Raw genomic sequence first — 19,890 nt, 5'->3', positions numbered from 1 at the left:
ATTAATTAAAATGTCAACTCTTGGTGATCTGCAGAAGTGTGGACAGTGCAGTCATGTTCTTGTAGTGTAATGGTTTCAGCTTAATCTCCTCTGTCAGGTGAACAGGTGAATAAATGCTAATTGAAGTCGCGTATTTTCCCCTTTTTTTGTGGAGATGTAAAACGGCTCCAAGCAAAGAGACTTAGGAGACCATTCTGCAAAGTAATCCTCTGACTGCAGATATCAGTGCCATCTACATCCTGGAAATTTGGTCCTTCATCTCTCTGTAGTGCTTGTATCAACTTAGATGTCAGGTTAGCATCTGTAGGAAATGAATGGAACAACAGGTGAGGTTGTTTCTGAGCAGAATAAGAACAATGTGGAACTCTGCAAAAGCTTGAACTATATCTACTACACATTTTTTAAATGCTGAAGTGTGAAAAAATCTGTATATCTATTTTGCATGCATGCCTTCCTAACATCAAGATCAATTTCATCCTAAACAGATGCCATTACATTTATGCATGTTCCACACAACATACATAATGAAAGTGATGTAAAAGATGAAACAAGATGAAATGGAAAACCACAGAGAAAGGGCATTATTAGGTTCTATTGATGACATTTAAAGCTGATTTGAGCATTGAATTGAAGTTAATATATTATGAAGAACGCTAATGGTTCAGTCATCTTTATGTTACATTAATGTGGTACGAGGTTCAGTCAGTTTATACAGAAACAGTTGGTAGAAATGTCCCGCACACAACTGTTTTTTACTTTTCTACTTTTTCACTAAGTACTGCTGGAAAGACTAGAATCAATACTTTTACCTTTTGCCAGTCTTTTTTGCTTTGTTTTTTTTCTGTTCTACTTGAGTTAAGAATGCATGGACTTTTTCTTTTTTATGGTTTTTAAAACAAAATTATTCTTCTTCTTCAAAACTGTTTGACCAGACTCATGCTGCAGCTTGCACAGAAGACAGATGGGGTGATCGTAACTAACGACAACCTGAGAGACCTGTCAGATGAATCTGCTGCTTGGAGGGATATCATCAAAAAGAGGTAGAAAATAATAATAAAAATAACAATCATTGCAGTGTTCAAGCTGCCATTAACATATAATACTCAGCTCATGACTGTAAATCTTGAAATCACCGTTAGTCAGTTCTGAAGCTGGGTAACAATTATTGCAACTATTATAGTTGCAGTCATATTAACAGTATTTCTGTCACTTAGCAACATGCCCAAAAACATTTAATCTGAATAAAACATATTTGAAACATGGGCAAGTGTTTTTATAAATATGATACGAATACGAATCAGTCGTGAATGTAACTGAGAAGAAGTGGTGGTGACTTTTCTGGTTTTATTTCCCTTTAAATCAGTGGTTCTCAACTGGTCCGGCTTAAGAACTCATGATCACCCCTCAATGACAAGCTACAACCCAAAATGATAACAGTTAAACTAATAAAAAGATGGTGTGTTTTGAACCTGAGATAATACAGAATATCACAGTATGAAAACACAGAGGACAAGTTTAACTAGAAAAGCACTCAGAGTGCGCAGACCTCCTCCAAGACAGCTCTGCCCCCCCCCAATCACCACTAAAATTTAATCATTTCTTCCTTGTGCCAGTATCAACATTTCCTGAAAATTTCCTGAAAATCCATCCATAACTTTTTGAGTTATCTTGCTAACAAACAAACAAACACGCAAACACACGAAGCAAAGCGATCACAATACCTCCTGGTGGAGGTAACTAGAAAAGCACATGGAGAGCGCAGACCTCCGCCAAGACAGATCAGCCCCCCCCCCCATCACCACCAAAATGTAATCATTTGTTCCTTGTGCTAGTATCAACATTTCCTGAAAATATCATCCAAATCCATCCTTAACTTTTTGAGTTATCTTGCTAACAGACAGACAGACATACAAACCCTGATGAAATCATGACCTCCGCCGTTTCACTTGGTGGAAGTAATGATAAACCAAACTGACCAGCAGGTGGTGATGCTAAATAAGGAAATATTCCCTTTAACACTAAATTAGGTACATTTTAACCAAAACAAAGCAGTGCACTCAGTTAAAAATTAAAAGTGCATTCAGTCACTTATTCAAGAATTAAACACACTGAGGTTTTTGTCCTCAATGTAGGTAAAACCATATCTGATGTAGTCATCATACCTGAATTTCACCATGATATGAATGGAAACTTTGGGTCTTCTTTTAAGCTGTGAAATGTCTGGTGTTAATTAGCATTATAGCGCATTGTGGTTGAGGTGGTTACATGGGGCTGTTTTTGTTCTGATTGGGCTATTATTCCCGTTATTAATGGAATTTTACAGCCCATGTACAGGCAGATCATCTATCTAAAAAAGGAAAGTACAAATTCACTCATGAATAAGAATGGTTTTACTTCACGTTGCCTCCTAGACTTCTGCAGTACACATTTGTCGGGGATCACTTCATGGTGCCGGACGATCCTTTAGGGAGAGGAGGGCCTCACCTGGATGACTTCTTACGTACGGAGCACAGGTATTTTAACCTCACATACAACGGTTCTAGGAAATCCCAGCTTTAACGAGTTCAGAGTGATGTGAGTACATTCACACAGCTCTAATGTCTGATGCAAATGCACATAGGATGCTTTTGCAGGTGGTCTAGGACGAGTATGTGCACATTCTCTTAGTTTTGTGAATCCAGATGTGTTCTGGGATGGATTGAAGGACAGTCTTACCATACTGATGTCCTCTGTGTGAGTTGTTCAGCGAACCAACAGCATCATATGTAAGTGTTTAAAGACATCTGAAAATACTGAAAAGCAAACAAAGGCATATTAGGAATGCCTCATATTCTAAAAGTAATTCCATTAAAACTGCATATCGTTAGCCTCATAGCATAATTGCCTAAGTCATACAATGGACAAAAAGTATTGGGACATGTTGAATTCAGGTGTTTCTTTTCTAACAGGGGTCTGGGATTCAAAACAATAATGACAAATGTCAAAATATAGTTTAATATTGTGATAAATAGCATGTTGATTATTAATATTGATGCTTACAGCTGTAGCTATGATGTGTGATGTGATTTTTGTCCATGTAGTTTATAAACATCAATATTTCCTTAAAGTTTAATGGGAGATTTTTCTTCCTAAGTGAGACATGAAGAAATGTCTGATGGTTAGTTGTGGTAGAAAATTATTATTTACAGTCAGAGCTTGAAAAATATTTTAGAAATTTAGAGGTTGAACATTTGAAATCAGTCATGGATAGATTTAAAAAAAAATCACTGTTGAAAGAAATTAAGTAAATACCATCTCTGAGACATTTTGGAAGCAAAGATAACAATTTAAACCAAACTAACCAATGCAATGATATTTATCACAATATAAAACTATATTACAACATTTGTCATTATTGTTTTGTATCCCAGATCCCTGTTAGCAAAGAAACACCTGAATTCAGTGTGTCCCAATACTTTTGTCTATATAGTTTATGACTTAGGCAATTATCCTATGAAGCTAACAATCTGTAAGTTTTTTACCATTTCCAGAATTAAGAGTTTTCACACCTTTTTTCACAGTTTTCACACACACACACACACACACACACACACATATATATATATATATATATATATATATATATATATATATTTTAGGGGTGGGCAAGTTAACGCGTTATTACTGCGTTAACGCATTCATTAAATAACGCTGACAATTTTTTTATCTCACATTAACGCCGTCTTATTATTGTTCTGCCTTTCAAGCAAGTCTTAGTTGATTTATACATACAGACTCTTATTTTGAAACTCATGCTTTTATTTTGCCGGTCCACACGCCGGTGCTGTGAGCACGTGCCGGCTGAGAGGAGAAAAATTAGCGAACTTGACAAATAATGCAGAATCAAACTTTGTGTAACTCCTGCAGAAGCAACACCTGTATGTATCAATCATTCTGTTGTTCGCTAAATAATTTCACATGCAAACGTGCCGTTAGAAACATGTTTATGACGTTATTTTGGATGTGTTTATTACAATGTGTTATTAACATGTTTAAGCTAATTCGTTTATGCTGGCAGTCGCAGATGGGTTGCTAATTCTTTATGCAGGCTCATGTTAAGTTTATGTAAATTCATTGGTTGTGTTTAGGTCTAATATGCCAGCCTTTGAACTAACCTTTACTTATTTACGATGTGAATGTTGTATTAGCAGTCATTTTATCTCGATGCTAACTTGAATGGGAAAATCCATAGACACGCTAACGATTAGCATTTACAGGTTAATTTAAGATTTACAACGTCTTTTTATCCAGCAACAAAGGTTCACATCAGAGATATTTTATACTATTCATTCTTACAACAACTGAACATAAAATACTCACAGGCAAACGTTTTTGGGGCCATACAAACAGAGTGAAAGAAACGTGTGTTAGTTCGTTCTTATGTTCGAACTGACTACGGGAACACCGCAAGGACAAAACATATGTTAGTGCAACTTATTCTGGCCACTTCAGGGCCCCTTTTGCTTGCTTTGAACAACTGAACATCACATATTATTGGGCTTATTAGTATTAGTACTTATTAGTGGGACTAAGACTCCTGTCAGTCACTCACAACTGTAAATACAATGGTGGGGACATAAACATGTGTAAAAGTAGTGTTTTTTTACATGGACATTTTCATTTTAAATGTCTTCAGATGGTGGGGTTGAGAAGGACACAAGTGTTTGGAAGCACTGACGTGCAATTATTTTTATCACCGGAGTACTTCCAGTCTGAAATATCACTGAAAGGCAATACATGCTGTTGATGCCCCCCCACACACACACACACACAACTATGCAATTGATCACGATTAATCGCATAAAGCCACGCGATTAATCGTGATTAAAAATTTTAATCGCTGCCCACCACTAATATATATATATATATATATATATATAAGGCCTGTAACGGTACACGTACCAAACTGAACCATTTCGGTACACACCTGTTCGGTTCAGTACACAGCTGTATCGAAACGGCACAGTATGTTGAGAAAAAGAAAAAGGAACGAAAGACGTTGTTTGATGTGGAACTTTAAATCTGCGCAAGTTCCACACAGACGTATTGAAGGATGCGTACATTGACCCGAAATACGAAATAACAGCTGATATAAGGTTAAAAAAAAAAACAACAACAACAAATATGATGTGAACCTGGAAGGAAGAGACTGGAGACCCTCTGCCATCATTACAATCCCGTTTGGGATCAGTTCAGGTCCTGGTGAAAGACAGCAACGAGGAAAGAGACATTAATAAGACGGACGTTGTTTGGCCCCTATGAACGACAGTAGTTCTAAAACACTTACACACACACACACACGCTGTATAACAGAGGAATAGAACCCGGAGTTGGACGTTGAAAGAATATAAAGTTTCACTTTTGTTTCACGCCAGCGTTAGTTATGCCCCCCCCCCCCCGGCTCCGACCAAAAAAACACCCCAGAAACATCCCCCCAACAAGTCACACCCTGTACACATGCGCGCACGTACACAAAGTGGCCTAAACAGTTGGTTATCTGTCCTAAAATAAATAATTTGGTTAATTTTTTGTTGTCAAAGTTGCTCTTCAGTTTGTTTAAACAGAATACCAGTTTGTCCTCTTGTTAATGTTGCACTTCATGTGGAATTTTTTTGGTATTTTTATGCAGATTGTGAACTGACAGAAATGTGATTTGATTTTTGTTGTTTGTTCAAAACTACCTGTCAAGGAAAAGTGCAATACTGATGTTTAAAATACATTTAGTAATATTAATAATTAATTTTATTTTCTATTTGATTTATAGCAGTAGAATTATATTCCTGTTTTTCTATATTCTATTGTGTCCAAAAATTGGGGGGAAAATTTTTAAAAATTCATAAATTTATTAAAGACATTTTGAGGGGTTTTCTTTCTTCCAGTACCAAACCAAAAAAAAAAAATGAACCGTGGCTTTCAAAACCGAAAACGTACCGAACCGAAAATTTTGTGTACCATTACAGGCTTAATATAGATAGATAGATGGATGGATGGATGGATGGACGGACGGACGGACGGACAGAGACAGATAGATGAAGAAGAATAGCACTGGAATGGAACAATGTTCTGATACTTATTTCTCCTTGAGGAAATTAATTATCCACAGTTTGTATAATTTAGTATAAATTCATACAGTTTACAAACTTGGATGCTTCAATAATCACAAAAGCCTAAATCATGCAATATAACAAATTGTCAAAGATGTAAAATGAATATTTAACGTTTATTTATTAATTCAGTGTCACCTTGTATTGATTAACAGGTAAGAAAACACCTTAAAAGCTACAGGTCTGCAGACTGAACATAATCAAAAATTTATGAAAAATCAATCAATCAATAATAGACGTCTTAACTGGTCTTTTAATTACTTTTCCTTACAGTTCGTCAAACTTCTCTGAGGAAGTCAACATTTTTCATGTTTACAGATTTTAACATACAACTGATCTTAATTAACACTGTCTTTTTATGATATGTTAGCCGTTACTGTCACTAATGTCACTAATGACTATATTGTCACTTTCCTAAAATGACCTTTTGACAAAAATTACTTTTTACCTAAATCATCAATCACTCAATTTCTGCCTAAGATTTTTGTTTTTTCCCTGAAAAATCTGAAAAAAAATGACTTGGGCAATTATTGTAGGAAGGTGATGATATTCCTACATAATACCGACAGGACTGTATATTTACTAAGTACTTTCATATTTACCTTCTTATTTAAACGTTCAAATTAAAAATTGTCTTGAAAATGTCTTAAAATGCATTAAATTTAAGATACCTGTGATTAGCTGGGGCCTCATGTATAAAGGGTGCGTATGCCCAAAAACGTGGCGTACACCCTTTTCCACACTCACGTTCAGATGTATAAAGGGTGAAATGACCGTGGAAAGGTGCGGTGCTCCATGCCAACTTCATGGCTGGCGTATGCACATTTCTAGTGTTTTTGAACCTTTGGTGACAGGTGATACTGGGAAACTGTTCATAATGTGAAAAGGGGAATTCCTCAGAGTGATGTGCACATCAGAGATACACAGATGAACAATTCACACACCAGCACGCCATCCTACTGCTAGAGCCGCACATCCCCCTAGCAGACCAACTAGACCAACCCTGGACCCATTAGTGCTAATCCTGCCTGGAGGCCATTTGGTCTGACAACATGTGATTTCAACCCTATAAAGAGACAAGGACACAAAATTAACTTGTTGATAAATGCATTTAATGTTGTATTAATGTCTGTGAAAACATTTATAAGTCGGTCTAGGTGCTCAATGATGCAGTCAATTGCCCTCACAATGTCCTCTTGTGATTCGGGTGAGCACGTGTAAGGACACGACTGGTCGGACAGTATCAGCAGCTGGCTGTTGGACCAGGGGATCGGCTAACACCGGAAGGCTGGAGGAGGCCCCTACGGGTCTGTGACAGGAGGCTGGGACAGGACAATCTAAAACTCTTAATGTAAAAAGCTTAACGTAGTTTAATTTCTGAAAACTGCAATCAATCATCACCAATCTCATGGTTTTGATTTTTGGAGAGGTGAATGTCGACATGATTACAGATGTCCATGAATATTTTGGTGATAACTGATTGCTGTTTTCAGACATTAAGCTACATTAAGTTTTTTTTTTTTTTTTTTTTTTTTTTACATTCAGACTGTCCCATTGGGACTGCGTCTCACCATCTTCTTCTGCCTCATTGTCTGTTTAAAATAATAAATTGAGTGATTAAAGGTAGGGTAGGAGATCCTGGAAAAACAGTTTGAGCAAGCTACATTTTGAAAATACATAATTCAAAAGTTCAAACCCCTTTCTTTAGACTTCCCTCTGATGCCACGCCTCCATTGTATTGATTGTACTTGCAGACGGGGGGAGGGACAAATGGCAGTTGAATTTGATCGACATATCACCATTCAATCATTTCGACGGGCCGGTTAAATTGATTGGATGGTGTTTTTTCAGTCCTGTCCATTCCACAGGTGACTAAAATTTTTTTATGTTTGTGTTAGAACATTTAATTAATTGGTCACAATCGGGGTGTGAAGGGGATTTTAAGCAATATAGTAAAACATGCTCTGGGAAAACATCTTCTACCCTACCTTTAAACATAAGTCGAAGTCATTGATTTCCTCCTTGATATCCTGGCATGATTATGCATGAACCTTCATTGTGTTTGGCTGTGAACAGACTATTGTATGACGCGCAGAATGAACAAATGTGTGAGTTACACAAATACAAAATATATCTTTACCTTGAACTGAGTCACCCCTGTGAGGGCAGTGTCACTCGCAATAGCGGTGACTCTCTGCTCAAATGGGCTGAGTTCATCCTCTTTTCTCCTTCCACCTGTTTTGCATTTGCTTGACATCATCTGATCATGCAGAGAGGGGAATCCCACCTGCAGGGCCTGTTTATACCAATTTGCATATTTAAATAGGGGTTTGGAGAGGGAGGAGTCAGGCACTCCAACATATTTGGTCAATTCCGCGCTGATTGGGATGTACAGAGGAAATGTACTTGGAATCGGGCGTACGCTCAGTTTTATTCGTCTGGATTTTTTTTGTGCGTACGAAGTTTTCTGGATGTAAGCATACAACCGGTTTCAGTATGAAATCCACGCAGGTCTTTTTACATGAGGCCCCTGGTACTTATATTAAACCCAAAATATGGACTATATAAGTTAAAGGATAAATTTAACTTTAATTTTATGGATTTTCCTCAAGTTTTAAAACATCTGAAATTTTTCACATAATATTAAGAATCAAATAACTCTTCTCTCAGTCATTTGGTCATAGTTTGGTTTGTGTTCTCCCATTGTTTCTTTCCTCTCAGGACTCCAGATCCAGGAAACCACTCGTTTGCTGGTGTAGCCACTTCCTTCCCTTCCTCCCAAACACCACGCTCTCAAACAGAGGTCTTGAACTTCCGCGATCGGACACTGGGTGGTGCTCTAGATGCAGTGGGTCGTCGGACTAAGCTCGGTGGGGGTTGGGACATGGGCCACCTGGATCAAAACCAACATGGACCTGCAGGTCTGGGCATGGGCCGCAGTGCCAACAGGAGTCTAGAGCAAACAGCCGACCTCATAGAGCAGCTGGGTCAGGTTTTCCCAGGTCAGGACAGCATGGTGACGTTGGTGCTACAGTGTCACCCAACAGAGACGGACATCAACGTACTGTCTGACCTCATCTTGGAGCAGCAGAAGGACTAGAAATGCCTTTAATTTAGACTTGTCTTATACTGTGTTTTGCCCTGGATGGGTTAAGAATAACTCTGGATTCCAGCAAAGCCATTTGAAGCACTGACCAGGAATTCATTTTCCTGTTTAGCAACGATTTTACATGCTATCATATGAGTTAAACATCCTGGTGACAGCTGAATGTAAAACTGATTATTTTAGTTTATCGTCATCCCCGGGAAATTCACCCAAACTTTTCCCATTTCGTCATGGCATTTCTTAAAAAATCTCCTGAAAAGTTCTTTATCAAGAACGTGACTTACGTGACTCACCTAACTTAAAATCCTGAAGGTCTACTTCAAATACTGTCTTAGTCCTGAATTTTGGCCCTTAGATTTTACATTGGTATGTTTATTTTAAGTCTCACCAATTGCTTCTTTTTCTGTGGATTATCAGTTGTACTGAGAAACCGCAAGGATAATCACCAACGTCCAAGAAAAAAAATGAGTGGTAGGTGCTTCACTGGGCCAGAAACACAAAATGTTGATGTAAATTAAGGAATCTGGTGCTCGTCGAAGACAGGAGCTCACTGAATAAACATAAAGTTCTGCGCACTTTTAATCCCTCTGGGCCAATTACAGTGTAAGATTCAGTTGAAAGTTACTGGCCTGTAATGTAGATTAGTTTGTCTTTGTGTAAAACTTATTACATACATATTGATGTGTGAAAGTAGTTACAGCTCCACAAGGCCATTTGACCTTGAAAAAGTAGGTCAAGGTCACCTCGGCCGAGGGGTAAAAACTAAAAGAGCAAACAATCATAATCAATGTTCACAATGTATGGCCCTGATGAAGACACTGTAGTCAAAATGTGATAATGATGACATCCCTGGAGGTAATAAATGATTTTTATTTTTGTATCAGAAGTTGACTTGTTTTTACCAGTTATATTTTTATACTACTTCCGTGATGAACATTGATTAGTCTTTTTTGCTCTTTCAGTTGTCAGCAAAATCTATTCAGTATTTAGCTGTTGCAAAAACTCACAAATAATTGGTAAAAAATCATTAAGTATGTTCACTCTTTTTGCAAGCAAATCTTGATTTTGCAAAGAATTAATCTGTTTCTATCATATTTGCATAAACATTTTACAGACAAAAATGTTTGTAAATATACTTAACTAGTGCGCTGACCCATGAGGATCCATGGGTTCTAGATGTGGTAGTTTTTGTGCTGTCGTGTATTCTTGCGTGCTGTATCGCATTTGTCCAGCAGTCACTGCCAAAGCGTTCTGGCCATAGCAACGTGATTGTAAGGCTATTGTATTCCAAAATTACCAGCATCTTCAAAAATATTGGTCCTATCAACTTGCTGTTTCCCTAACCTCTTCCTTGACCAAAAATACATATGTATGCTGAACTGCAACAGTCAGCTCTTTCTGGATTTTGTGTGAATCCCTGGGGACACACACAGAGGCCACTTAGCTTTTATAATATAGAAGATGGCAGCTCACTTTGTCCAAGAATGACTGTTTTAATGTCCTTATAACTATTTAAGGACAATAAAACCAAGATTGGTGCAGGTGTAAAATCTGAATATAACACCTTAAAAGATAATTTTGACAGATTTTTACAATGTAGTGATTGGATGAAGCCTGTTGAATTTGACAAATCTGAAACCTACTGCAATGTTTGGGACAAAGCTATTAGAGTCGGATAAAACTTAAAGCTGTGAAAGAAAAATCCACCAGTAACAGTTGCTGTCAGCCAGCATCATTCTGTATTCACATCAACGGCATCACCAAAGTCTGGATCCAGTAGATGAACGCGTTATCCTGCAGAAACCCTTGTCAATATTAACTGCAGATTGCAGATATTTTAAAGGTGTCATATCACTGTATTGGTTGACTATTACTTAGGTGTTCCTACACTTGTAACATTTAGCTAATACTTGAGAATGTTAATAAGAAATTAGTGAGGTTTTGAACAGAAATAGTAATAACAATGAAACAAAAAAGTTTTTATTGTAGAGCTTTAGCTTTTGTGCACTATCCCACAGTAACATATTAGCATTTTTTGTTTGCAGGAATATCTGTGATATTAAGGGGGAGGTCCATGGTGAGGTGTAATGGCATGACTTTACGCTGTCTTAAGTATGATTAATATTTCTCTGCACTGTTGGCTGTGAGCTCAAATGTTGCTGTGCTAGTAAAAAGAGCCGAGGTGACATTTAGGTGACCTCTCTAACTTTTAAAAGAAAGACAATCATAGGGTAATGACATTTGCATCCATTCTACTGCTTTTTTCTGCCTTTCCAGCCCCCGTGCCTCTTTCCTCCTCCAGCCTGCCACTCACTGTTTTTTCTTATCTACCTCTGTATATTCTCCCTGCAAAACCCAGTGGCTTATGCTGACCCTGTTCAGGCGAAAAGACCAAAGGACATCAGGAGAGAAAGGACAAGTGGAAAGAAGTGCTAGTAAATCCCCCCCCCCCCCCAAAAAAAAAAAAAGACAAAACAAACAAAAAAAACGTGTTTCAGTGCTTATCATTTATCTAAAGTAGTAAAGCTCCATGTTGGGGAAAAAAAAACTGACACTGCAATGCAATTCTTTTTTTTTTTTCTTTTTTTCAATACATATTTATCTGAAAGAAATACATTGATTCCCACCAGCCTTGAATATCTATTTGCTCACAAACACATGCAATTTTTTTTTTATTTCTTTAGAATTCACTCAGATCTCAGAACTCATTCTACAAAGCTTTGTGGTGCATTCAGTGAACCTGTTTTTGGTCATCCTTCCTGTAGCTGAACCCAAACCTTAAAGATTTTCTCTTTGCAGCTAAATCTGCCCCTGAAATTTGTTTCTCGTGTTCATGTTCATTTGAAGGTTGTGGTTGACAACAAGCAGTCATAGGAACAGCTTTGGTTGTTTGATAAATCGATTAAGAATCATTGTGTTTGGTTCACTGTGCATGAAGAGTAAAAAATGCCACTCAATAATAATACAATCTAACTCTTCAATCTGAGTAACTTATTTTATATCAGGCAAACTTGTCTTTAGATTAAATGGAGAATGTTGTCCTTTGGTATCAAGGTAGCAAGAAAAATGTGTGGAATGTGTTAATTGGCCTTAGTTGACATTGCTCATCCATCAGTGTAACTATTCCATGTGTGTACTTTGCAGCTCTAACATGCAGATCACCATCAGTCTTAAAATTAATGCAGCTGAGCCATAATATTAATCGTGCAGACATTTTAAGCACAATTCTAAATTATGCTTTAAAGTTTAAGAAAATGAATGTGATTTACAGGCAGACAAAATTTTATTTAGAATGAAAAAGAGCAATAAAATACCTTAAAAATCTGCCTGTGTTAAAAAACCACTGTAGCAGAAATTAAATGTGAACTAAACTGAGGTGAAATGTAGATCCAGTAGTTGTGAGACTTAATTTTATTTTGCCAAAATAATACTGGACCACATTCTGTTCTGTTCTTTATATTGGCTTTTATGTACTTTTGATGCAGGTTGGATGCTGTATTTCTGTAGGTTTCTGCTCTTGTTTACATTAAGTGAGTCTCGACAAAACTGAGAACAAACTAAAAGAATGAAGTGAGTGGGGGCTGATAAGTTGTTGCTGCCAGGTCACATGACGCCCACGTTGCTCTTCAGTCGACCACTTAAAAGCATTCTGTAATATTTAAGAAATATGAAATAGGATTGTGTGTGTATATTTTAAGACTTTGATGCTGAATTCTGTCATACTTTCATTAAATCTATTTGGAATTTTCTCTGTTGTTTCTCTTTTGTTGGAAGCTTTTAACCAAATGCCAATGGAACAAAAATTATACAACCCCCTATATGAATCTATACATTGTTATTATGTGGTAGGTATAATTATCTTTTGCTTGTGGTTATTAATCCTATCACCATATGATCAACAGTGAAACATGTTGTTCATCAAAAGATTCACCAGGGGTCACTCTTCACCAATATTTAACAGGAAGAGCAGGTCATTAGTGTGTGTCTGCAACATTTAATATAATAGTAACATGCTTATTCTACTCAGAGGATAGGTTATTTTTAATCATTTTTTTCTATATAATTACATCATTTTCAAAAGATTTCTTTCCATAAAATGTAATTTATTAAAAGTTATCAAAACTCTTGGATTATCACCTGTACCCTTTCTGAAGAAGCATATGAGGACTTTTTGAATGAGGACAAAGTGTGTTTCTTTAAACAAGCATTAGTTTCTTCCTGATTCGGATTCTTATAATTTCATTTAATGTTCATTTATTTCTGAAATTATAAATGTATTGGTTTTTTTATTTTTAATTCATATGTAAAATGTCAACAATTTGTATTTCTATTATTTTTTTTTTTTTTTTTTTTTTTTTTTTCTATAGCGCATACTATACATTGTTACCTTTAGGGACTCCACAGAGGAGGATTAGGTCGTGCCTTTCTGAGAATAGAAACGAAACCAGTTGGGTGACTTTTGAACAATAATGAAAATAGACAGGATGTCTATTTTGGGAACTTCCTTACATTGCTTAATGAACCAACCAACCCAGCATTAAACATCTGATTCAGCTCTATAATAGCAATTAGAGTGACACACAGTAGGTGGACAATAGATTAAATTTTTTGATGTTGCTTGGTGCCTGAACACCTTTGGTTTCTTTTCTTTGGTTTGTAGCAGTTTGATCTACCATTCTTTTGTTTTCTCAGCAACCTGAAACAAAAAGTAGATAAAGAAAGTGGAAAAAGAATGCAGTGATGATGAATAGCATTTTACTGTAAATGGTATGAGCACAACATTAAATGTGTTCTCTGGACCGCCTTATTGCATTTGTGAGCTTTGAACCTCTAATAACTTCAGGAGAAAGTTACAACAGGAGTAAATTAGTACAAAAACTGCAAAAAAAAAAAAAAGATGAAAATCACAATGTAGTTTGAAACAGGTGATGTGAAAACAATTACTTGGTACAAAAGCTGCATCCAAGGAAGGATGCTGCAAAGATGGTCAGAGAGGTCCACCTTTGTTGAATAACTGGTAATATGCAGAAGAGAATTAGAGTGTCTAATAAACCTTAATATATTTCAGTGTGTAAGGGGTAAAGACACAAAGAGGGAATGGATGCCCTGCACTCCGGAGGTGAAGACAACAATATCTCCAGAAGCCTGGGTCTGTCATAGTCTGGGGTTTTGTTGCTGTAAAAGTCAAAGGTCATTGTTACTGTTAATATTGAAGAGTGCATTGACATTTGGAGCAAACCTTAAAGATGACACCTTTTTTAATGATACTCATGCATATTTCAACAAGGCAATACAAAACCACATTCTGCACACAATACAAAGACCTGGCTGTTGAATATGAGGGTGTGCGTGCTGGACTGGCCTGATGCAGTCCACATTTATCCCAAGCAGAGAATGTTCATAGCATCTTGAAACACAAAATGTGACAATGAAAACCTCATATTGTATCGTACCTTCAGACTTGTTTGCAGGAAAAATGGTCCGTGGTCAGTCCATGAATATCTTTTCAGTGTTGTGAAAGAAATGGCACCATAAACAAAGTGGTAAATGCACAAAAAGTTTAATATATCACTCCACATTTTCCTGTGTTTTTTTGGGTTTATCCCTTTCAAATGCCAAGCATGCTTTTATGGTCATAAAACCCATTTGGAGTTCCTCCTGTGTTCCACAATAAGTTTCATTGAATACCTGTGTGCTTAGTTCCTAGTTCAAATAGTAGTGGAACGTACTTGAGTATCTCCATGTTATTCAACTTTATACCTCTATTCCATTACACCATAGAATATTGTACTTTTTACTCCACTACATCTGTCTGACACACTTTACACTTTATTTCCTCTGCCAAGGAGGTTATATTTTCATTGGGCTTTGTCTGTTTGTTTATCTGTCTGTTTGTTTGTTTGTTTGTTTGTCTGTTAGCAAGATAACTCAAAAAGTTATGGACGGATTTTCATGAAATTTTCAGGAAATGTTGATACTGGCACAAGGAACAAATGATTACATTTTGGTGGGGGGGCTGATCTGTCTTGGTGGAGGTCTACACTCTTTGAGTGCCTTTCTAGTAATTCTGCTATGGATTACTCTTTATACAACTTATTTATTCTTATTCTATTTTTACCTCTGTTTTTAAAATGTGTTAAATGTGTGGCATTTAACAAGGTGAGAGAGAAACAGTATTTCAATTTTCTGTATGTCCTGTGCCCTGCAATGAACTGGCGAGTTGTCCAAGGTGTACCCTGCCTTCACCCTTAAGTAGCTGGGATAGGCTCCAAGCGACCCCCGTGACCCTAGTGAGAATAAAGCGGGTTCAGATAATGAATGAATGAATGAATGAATGTATGAATGTATGAATGAATGTATATCCTGTGCATCTAGTGAAATGACAATAAAAAAAATCTTTGAATCTTTTGAATCTTTGAATCTGACACCTTTTCAGATTGCAGTTTCTTCCACTTCCTCTCCAGTGAAAACTTAAAATGTCTGAGAAAGTGTTTCATTGGGTAGAAAAAAATTTTCCTTCTTCATAAGGTGTAAGATCCTTGAATAAAAAAAAAATGTAGTTCACTGCAGGCACTTCATTAGGTAGAAAAAATAACAAGCATCAGGGTTCAAAAAGTAAGTAACGTAAAATTATAGTAGCCAGAAAAAAGCCTGAGGCACCTTGATACAGAAATAAAAGTCCTTTATTACCTACAGGGACACTATCACCAATGTGTTTCAGTTACACAGAGTCTTCATAAAAGACATGAGCTCAAATTCAAAACCTCAATGCATCATGGGATGTTAATCTTGTTGATTAAAATTACATTGAGCTGAAAACAGGCCTGTTTTACTGAGCTAATGCATAGCAGATTTTCAGACATCCACAGCTTTTCTGAGATTGAATGTGGCACATTGCTCTAGATATGCCATTCACAAACTGGGTCACAATCCATTTTATTGGGTCTTCAAATGGTAGAGTAAAATACAAAACACTGCTATGACATGACACGTTTTTATACATATTCTAATTTAAAAAACAAGACAAGTATTCTGAAAAAAAAAATGACTGACTTCTGGCTGAATTGACCCTGATTTTGTTTTTGTTATCACAATGATATATATATATATCACTAAAATGTAGTGAACAAATATCTCAAAATGTAAAAACACTTAAATGTTGGCTTCCCCAAAGTAGAGGAGGGGACTAAATGTGTTTTCAGTCACAAGGTCTTCAGTAGGTAAATCTTACACATTAACAAATCAGAAGGACTCGCTGTATAGAAACCCATCAAAAACATTTTTCCGTAGCAGAGACAGTTTTGTCAGTGGAAAAGTAAATCAATCATGTTTGTTTGGCATTGTCTTGGAAACCAGTGTGTTGCTAACATTACTCATTGTGGCTGTTTGTGAACCCCTGTTGTACATAAGCTATCCATTATTACGTAAAGCAGTTTAAATGTGCTCATCTGCAGCAGCAACATGCAAAATACACATAAAACAAATTCACAGATGTCACATACAAAAGTAAAACTCTGACCAGGGACCATTTTACTGCACAAAAACTACTTGATATACTTACAAATGGTTTTGAATGCACCTTTAAAGTTGCCTGTGAGTGTATCTACCTAAGTAAAAAAAAAAAAATCTGAAAACTACAAATAACATTCCACCAAAAAAAAGAAAGGTCAGTGGACTGTCTATTTATAGGTGACCATGCAAAACAAGCTTTTTTGGCTCATGACCCCATTTTAATGTCACAAATTTCTGGCGACCCCAGACATTCAAAACTGAGATTTTTTTTTTTTTTTTTTTCGCTAAAATGATTTTTTTTGGATCATGTAATAGTTTGCTATACTACTGTATGTTGCAAATAAACCTTAATTTTAGATGACATTTAGGCTATATAATTGATATTATTATGGACGGAGGCAGAAAAGCCAGGTGTAGATTACTGCATAAAGTGAGAATTTGATTTTCCTTGGTCAGGATATGTACAGTCAGTCCAGCTTGTATTTACAAGGCTGACAATTAGTACTGAACAAACAATAAATCAAACTATGAATTATGAAAGAGCTGCAGCATCTTAAACCGACCACAATGAACATTTGAAAGATAAACAGTACCACAGTGCTTCAGTTTCACCTTCAGAGTTTGTCATGTCTTTTATGTATTGTGATTGTCTCTGTCATCTCACCATATATTTTTTATTAGTAAGTAGTTGTTTTTTTATTTTTATCAATTACTAGAAATTTCAGGCAATCCCATTTGAATTCCAAGCGACCCCACGTGGGGTCCTGACCCCAAGGTTGAAAAACACTGTTACAGTAAGTTGGTGGGAAGCATTAACAGTCAGTAGCTGAGGTGGCTTCAAGTTTTGCATAAAATAATTTCCTGGAAATCCTATTGTTGCACAATGATGTATATCACTAAAATGTAGTGAATAAGTATCTCAAAATGCAAAACACTTAATTGGATATATTTGTATATACATACAAATCCACTATATAGTCATTTATTGTTACATATTGCTGATCCAATATGTTAACCTACAACGTACACATATATAACGTACACATTATATAATATATTCATCTCTACAACCTGCAGCTGCAGCATCTATGTACAAGGTGGTATGGATGTGTGTGTTTGCTGCTGCTGTGAAATTGCTTGTTTGGCAATAAAGGAAAATATTACACCAATAAACCTATTTGATGGGAAGGGGAAAAATGAGATAGAGAGTAGACAAACAAATAATCTTTCTATCTATCTATGTTACATGTCAGTTCTGCAATATCCAATGTAAAGAGGGAATGTGTGGTATATTTGTATAGGCCATCTGTGTAGTTGTGTGATGTGTATGTTTGATGTAGTCTCTATGAATCGTGTTTTTCAAAGTAGACTCCTGTAGTTTGACTGTGTGTGTGCAAAATCAACGCAACAGCAACTTAAAGATAGTAATTATGTATTTTGTGTCATTTATTTTTCCATTTGATGAAGCAAAGATGATTTTCTGGTCTGGTTAATAAAATTCTAATCCTTGGGGAATTTTCTATTCCTAATTTGAAATATATGAAGGTGACATCTACGTTTTGTGCATTTCATCAGGGGTTTTGGTCTTTTTAAGTGTTTTTATCAGCTGTCCACCTCTTTGACTAGTGCAGGTTTTGTACAAGTAATGAAACTAACAACTGTATAGATAAACTTTTATTGATAGACAGATGAACTCTCCATATTATAAGCAATAATGGACTCTGATCACAGAAGTCACAACAAGAAGTAGCAAACACACCTGGATAAATCAGTGTGTCCAGTAATGAAAGACAGGAAATACAGGAGCTGCCTTAAATTCAGGAAGTAGAGGGGCTGTGCAGAGTCCATTCCATTCCAGACTGATGGGCACATCAGGGTGGAAGGGAGGTGGATGTAGTGGTTCACCCTTAATGTTCCAACCAGATTCATTGAGCTCATCAGGCTTTGTGAAAGAGTGGATTGGGGAATATAAGACATCATTTCCACACATGTCCCTCTTCTCTGATCTCAAGCTTTAGCTCCTCAGGTCCTCACCTCCACACCTAACTCCTCCTGTCAGCCATGTGAGCGGAGGAGTCGAGGCAAAAGGTTTTTGTGATGTGTTGTGTTATAGTGGATTTTAATTAAATTTACAATAAGGCATAAGTGAGTAGGTGATGCAATGATGTCATACTTTTTTTTTAAATTTAGGACACAGGTTTTATTGCATATTTGATCATTTTAAATATTAAATAGAACTTTGTGAGAAAGATTGAGGAAAACTTCTGCAATAACTTGTACAATCCAGATGTCAGTTCTTTTACAGGTCACAGTCTCAGCCTCAGTCATTGCTCCTCTGGTCAGCCTCCAATCCTTCATGTGCACTTTAGGGGACTGAGATTTCCTTTAAAATGGAGCTCCTAGATTAATTTCCAAGTCACAATCTAGTATCAAGGAGCCAAAGAGGTGAGAATTGAGAAGAGTCTATAGATTGACCACCACAGAGTCTAGAAGTTACCCCTGTAAAGAAATGTTGAGGTGTGCTGGTGAAGACTTTAGACAGCAAAAAACTGTCATAACTCTGGTTGGAAAAAAATCTTATGGCAATTATTGTAGCACTACATGGTATCATTGACACCTTGCTGACATGTCCTGTTGTCAGAGCTTAAGGTGGTCAAATAAAATATTTTATGTGTCTGTTTTTGTTTATTTTTTGCTGTTAATTAGGGATCCAATAAAAGAGTTCTGGTTTTATGTTTTTCCATCTGTGCGTGCGTTTCATTAACATGCATATATTTCTTGCATATGTTTTGTCAGAAATAAAGACATACACATTACATCCCTGCAAAAAAGCAAAACAAAAGTCTGCCTAAGATTTTTACATATTAGCCACTGTGCAAAAGAAGCAAATAAACAAAAAGAGTTATATTATCAGCTAAACAAATTCAAACAGTAACACAAACCTATTTTCATTAACCCTTTGATGCATAAATTATGAAAACCTTAAAGATTTTTTTCCTGAGTGTTTTTATTCCTCTTTAGGCATGAAAAAAAAAAACAATATGATTGAAATTTTTCTTAATGAACCTATTTTTATGGCATTACAAAAATGTCCACTCAGCTGGACACCATGCCTTTAATTTTTGAAGC

The 19,890-nt window shown here is 36.4% G+C and overlaps 1 protein-coding gene across 2 annotated transcripts in view; it reads left to right on the top strand.

The window, feature by feature from the left end:
* khnyn (KH and NYN domain containing) overlaps positions 1 to 12,997 on the top strand; it is a 33,882-nt gene extending 20,885 nt beyond the window's left edge. For both annotated transcript variants that reach the window (XM_030162633.1, XM_030162632.1), the window contains exons 7-9: positions 933 to 1,040; positions 2,412 to 2,513; positions 8,865 to 12,997. In XM_030162633.1, the coding sequence (XP_030018493.1) occupies positions 933 to 1,040; positions 2,412 to 2,513; positions 8,865 to 9,243 (589 nt within the window). In that variant the 3' untranslated portion in view covers positions 9,244 to 12,997. The remainder of the gene's footprint in view (positions 1 to 932; positions 1,041 to 2,411; positions 2,514 to 8,864) is intronic.
* Positions 12,998 to 19,890: the final 6,893 nt, after the last annotated feature.

This window comes from Sphaeramia orbicularis, chromosome 18, assembly GCF_902148855.1.
Source record: "Sphaeramia orbicularis chromosome 18, fSphaOr1.1, whole genome shotgun sequence".
Classification (NCBI taxonomy): domain Eukaryota; kingdom Metazoa; phylum Chordata; class Actinopteri; order Kurtiformes; family Apogonidae; genus Sphaeramia; species Sphaeramia orbicularis.
The sequence above is the reverse complement of the archived record's forward strand: the minus strand, read 5'-3'. Positions and strand labels throughout refer to the sequence as shown.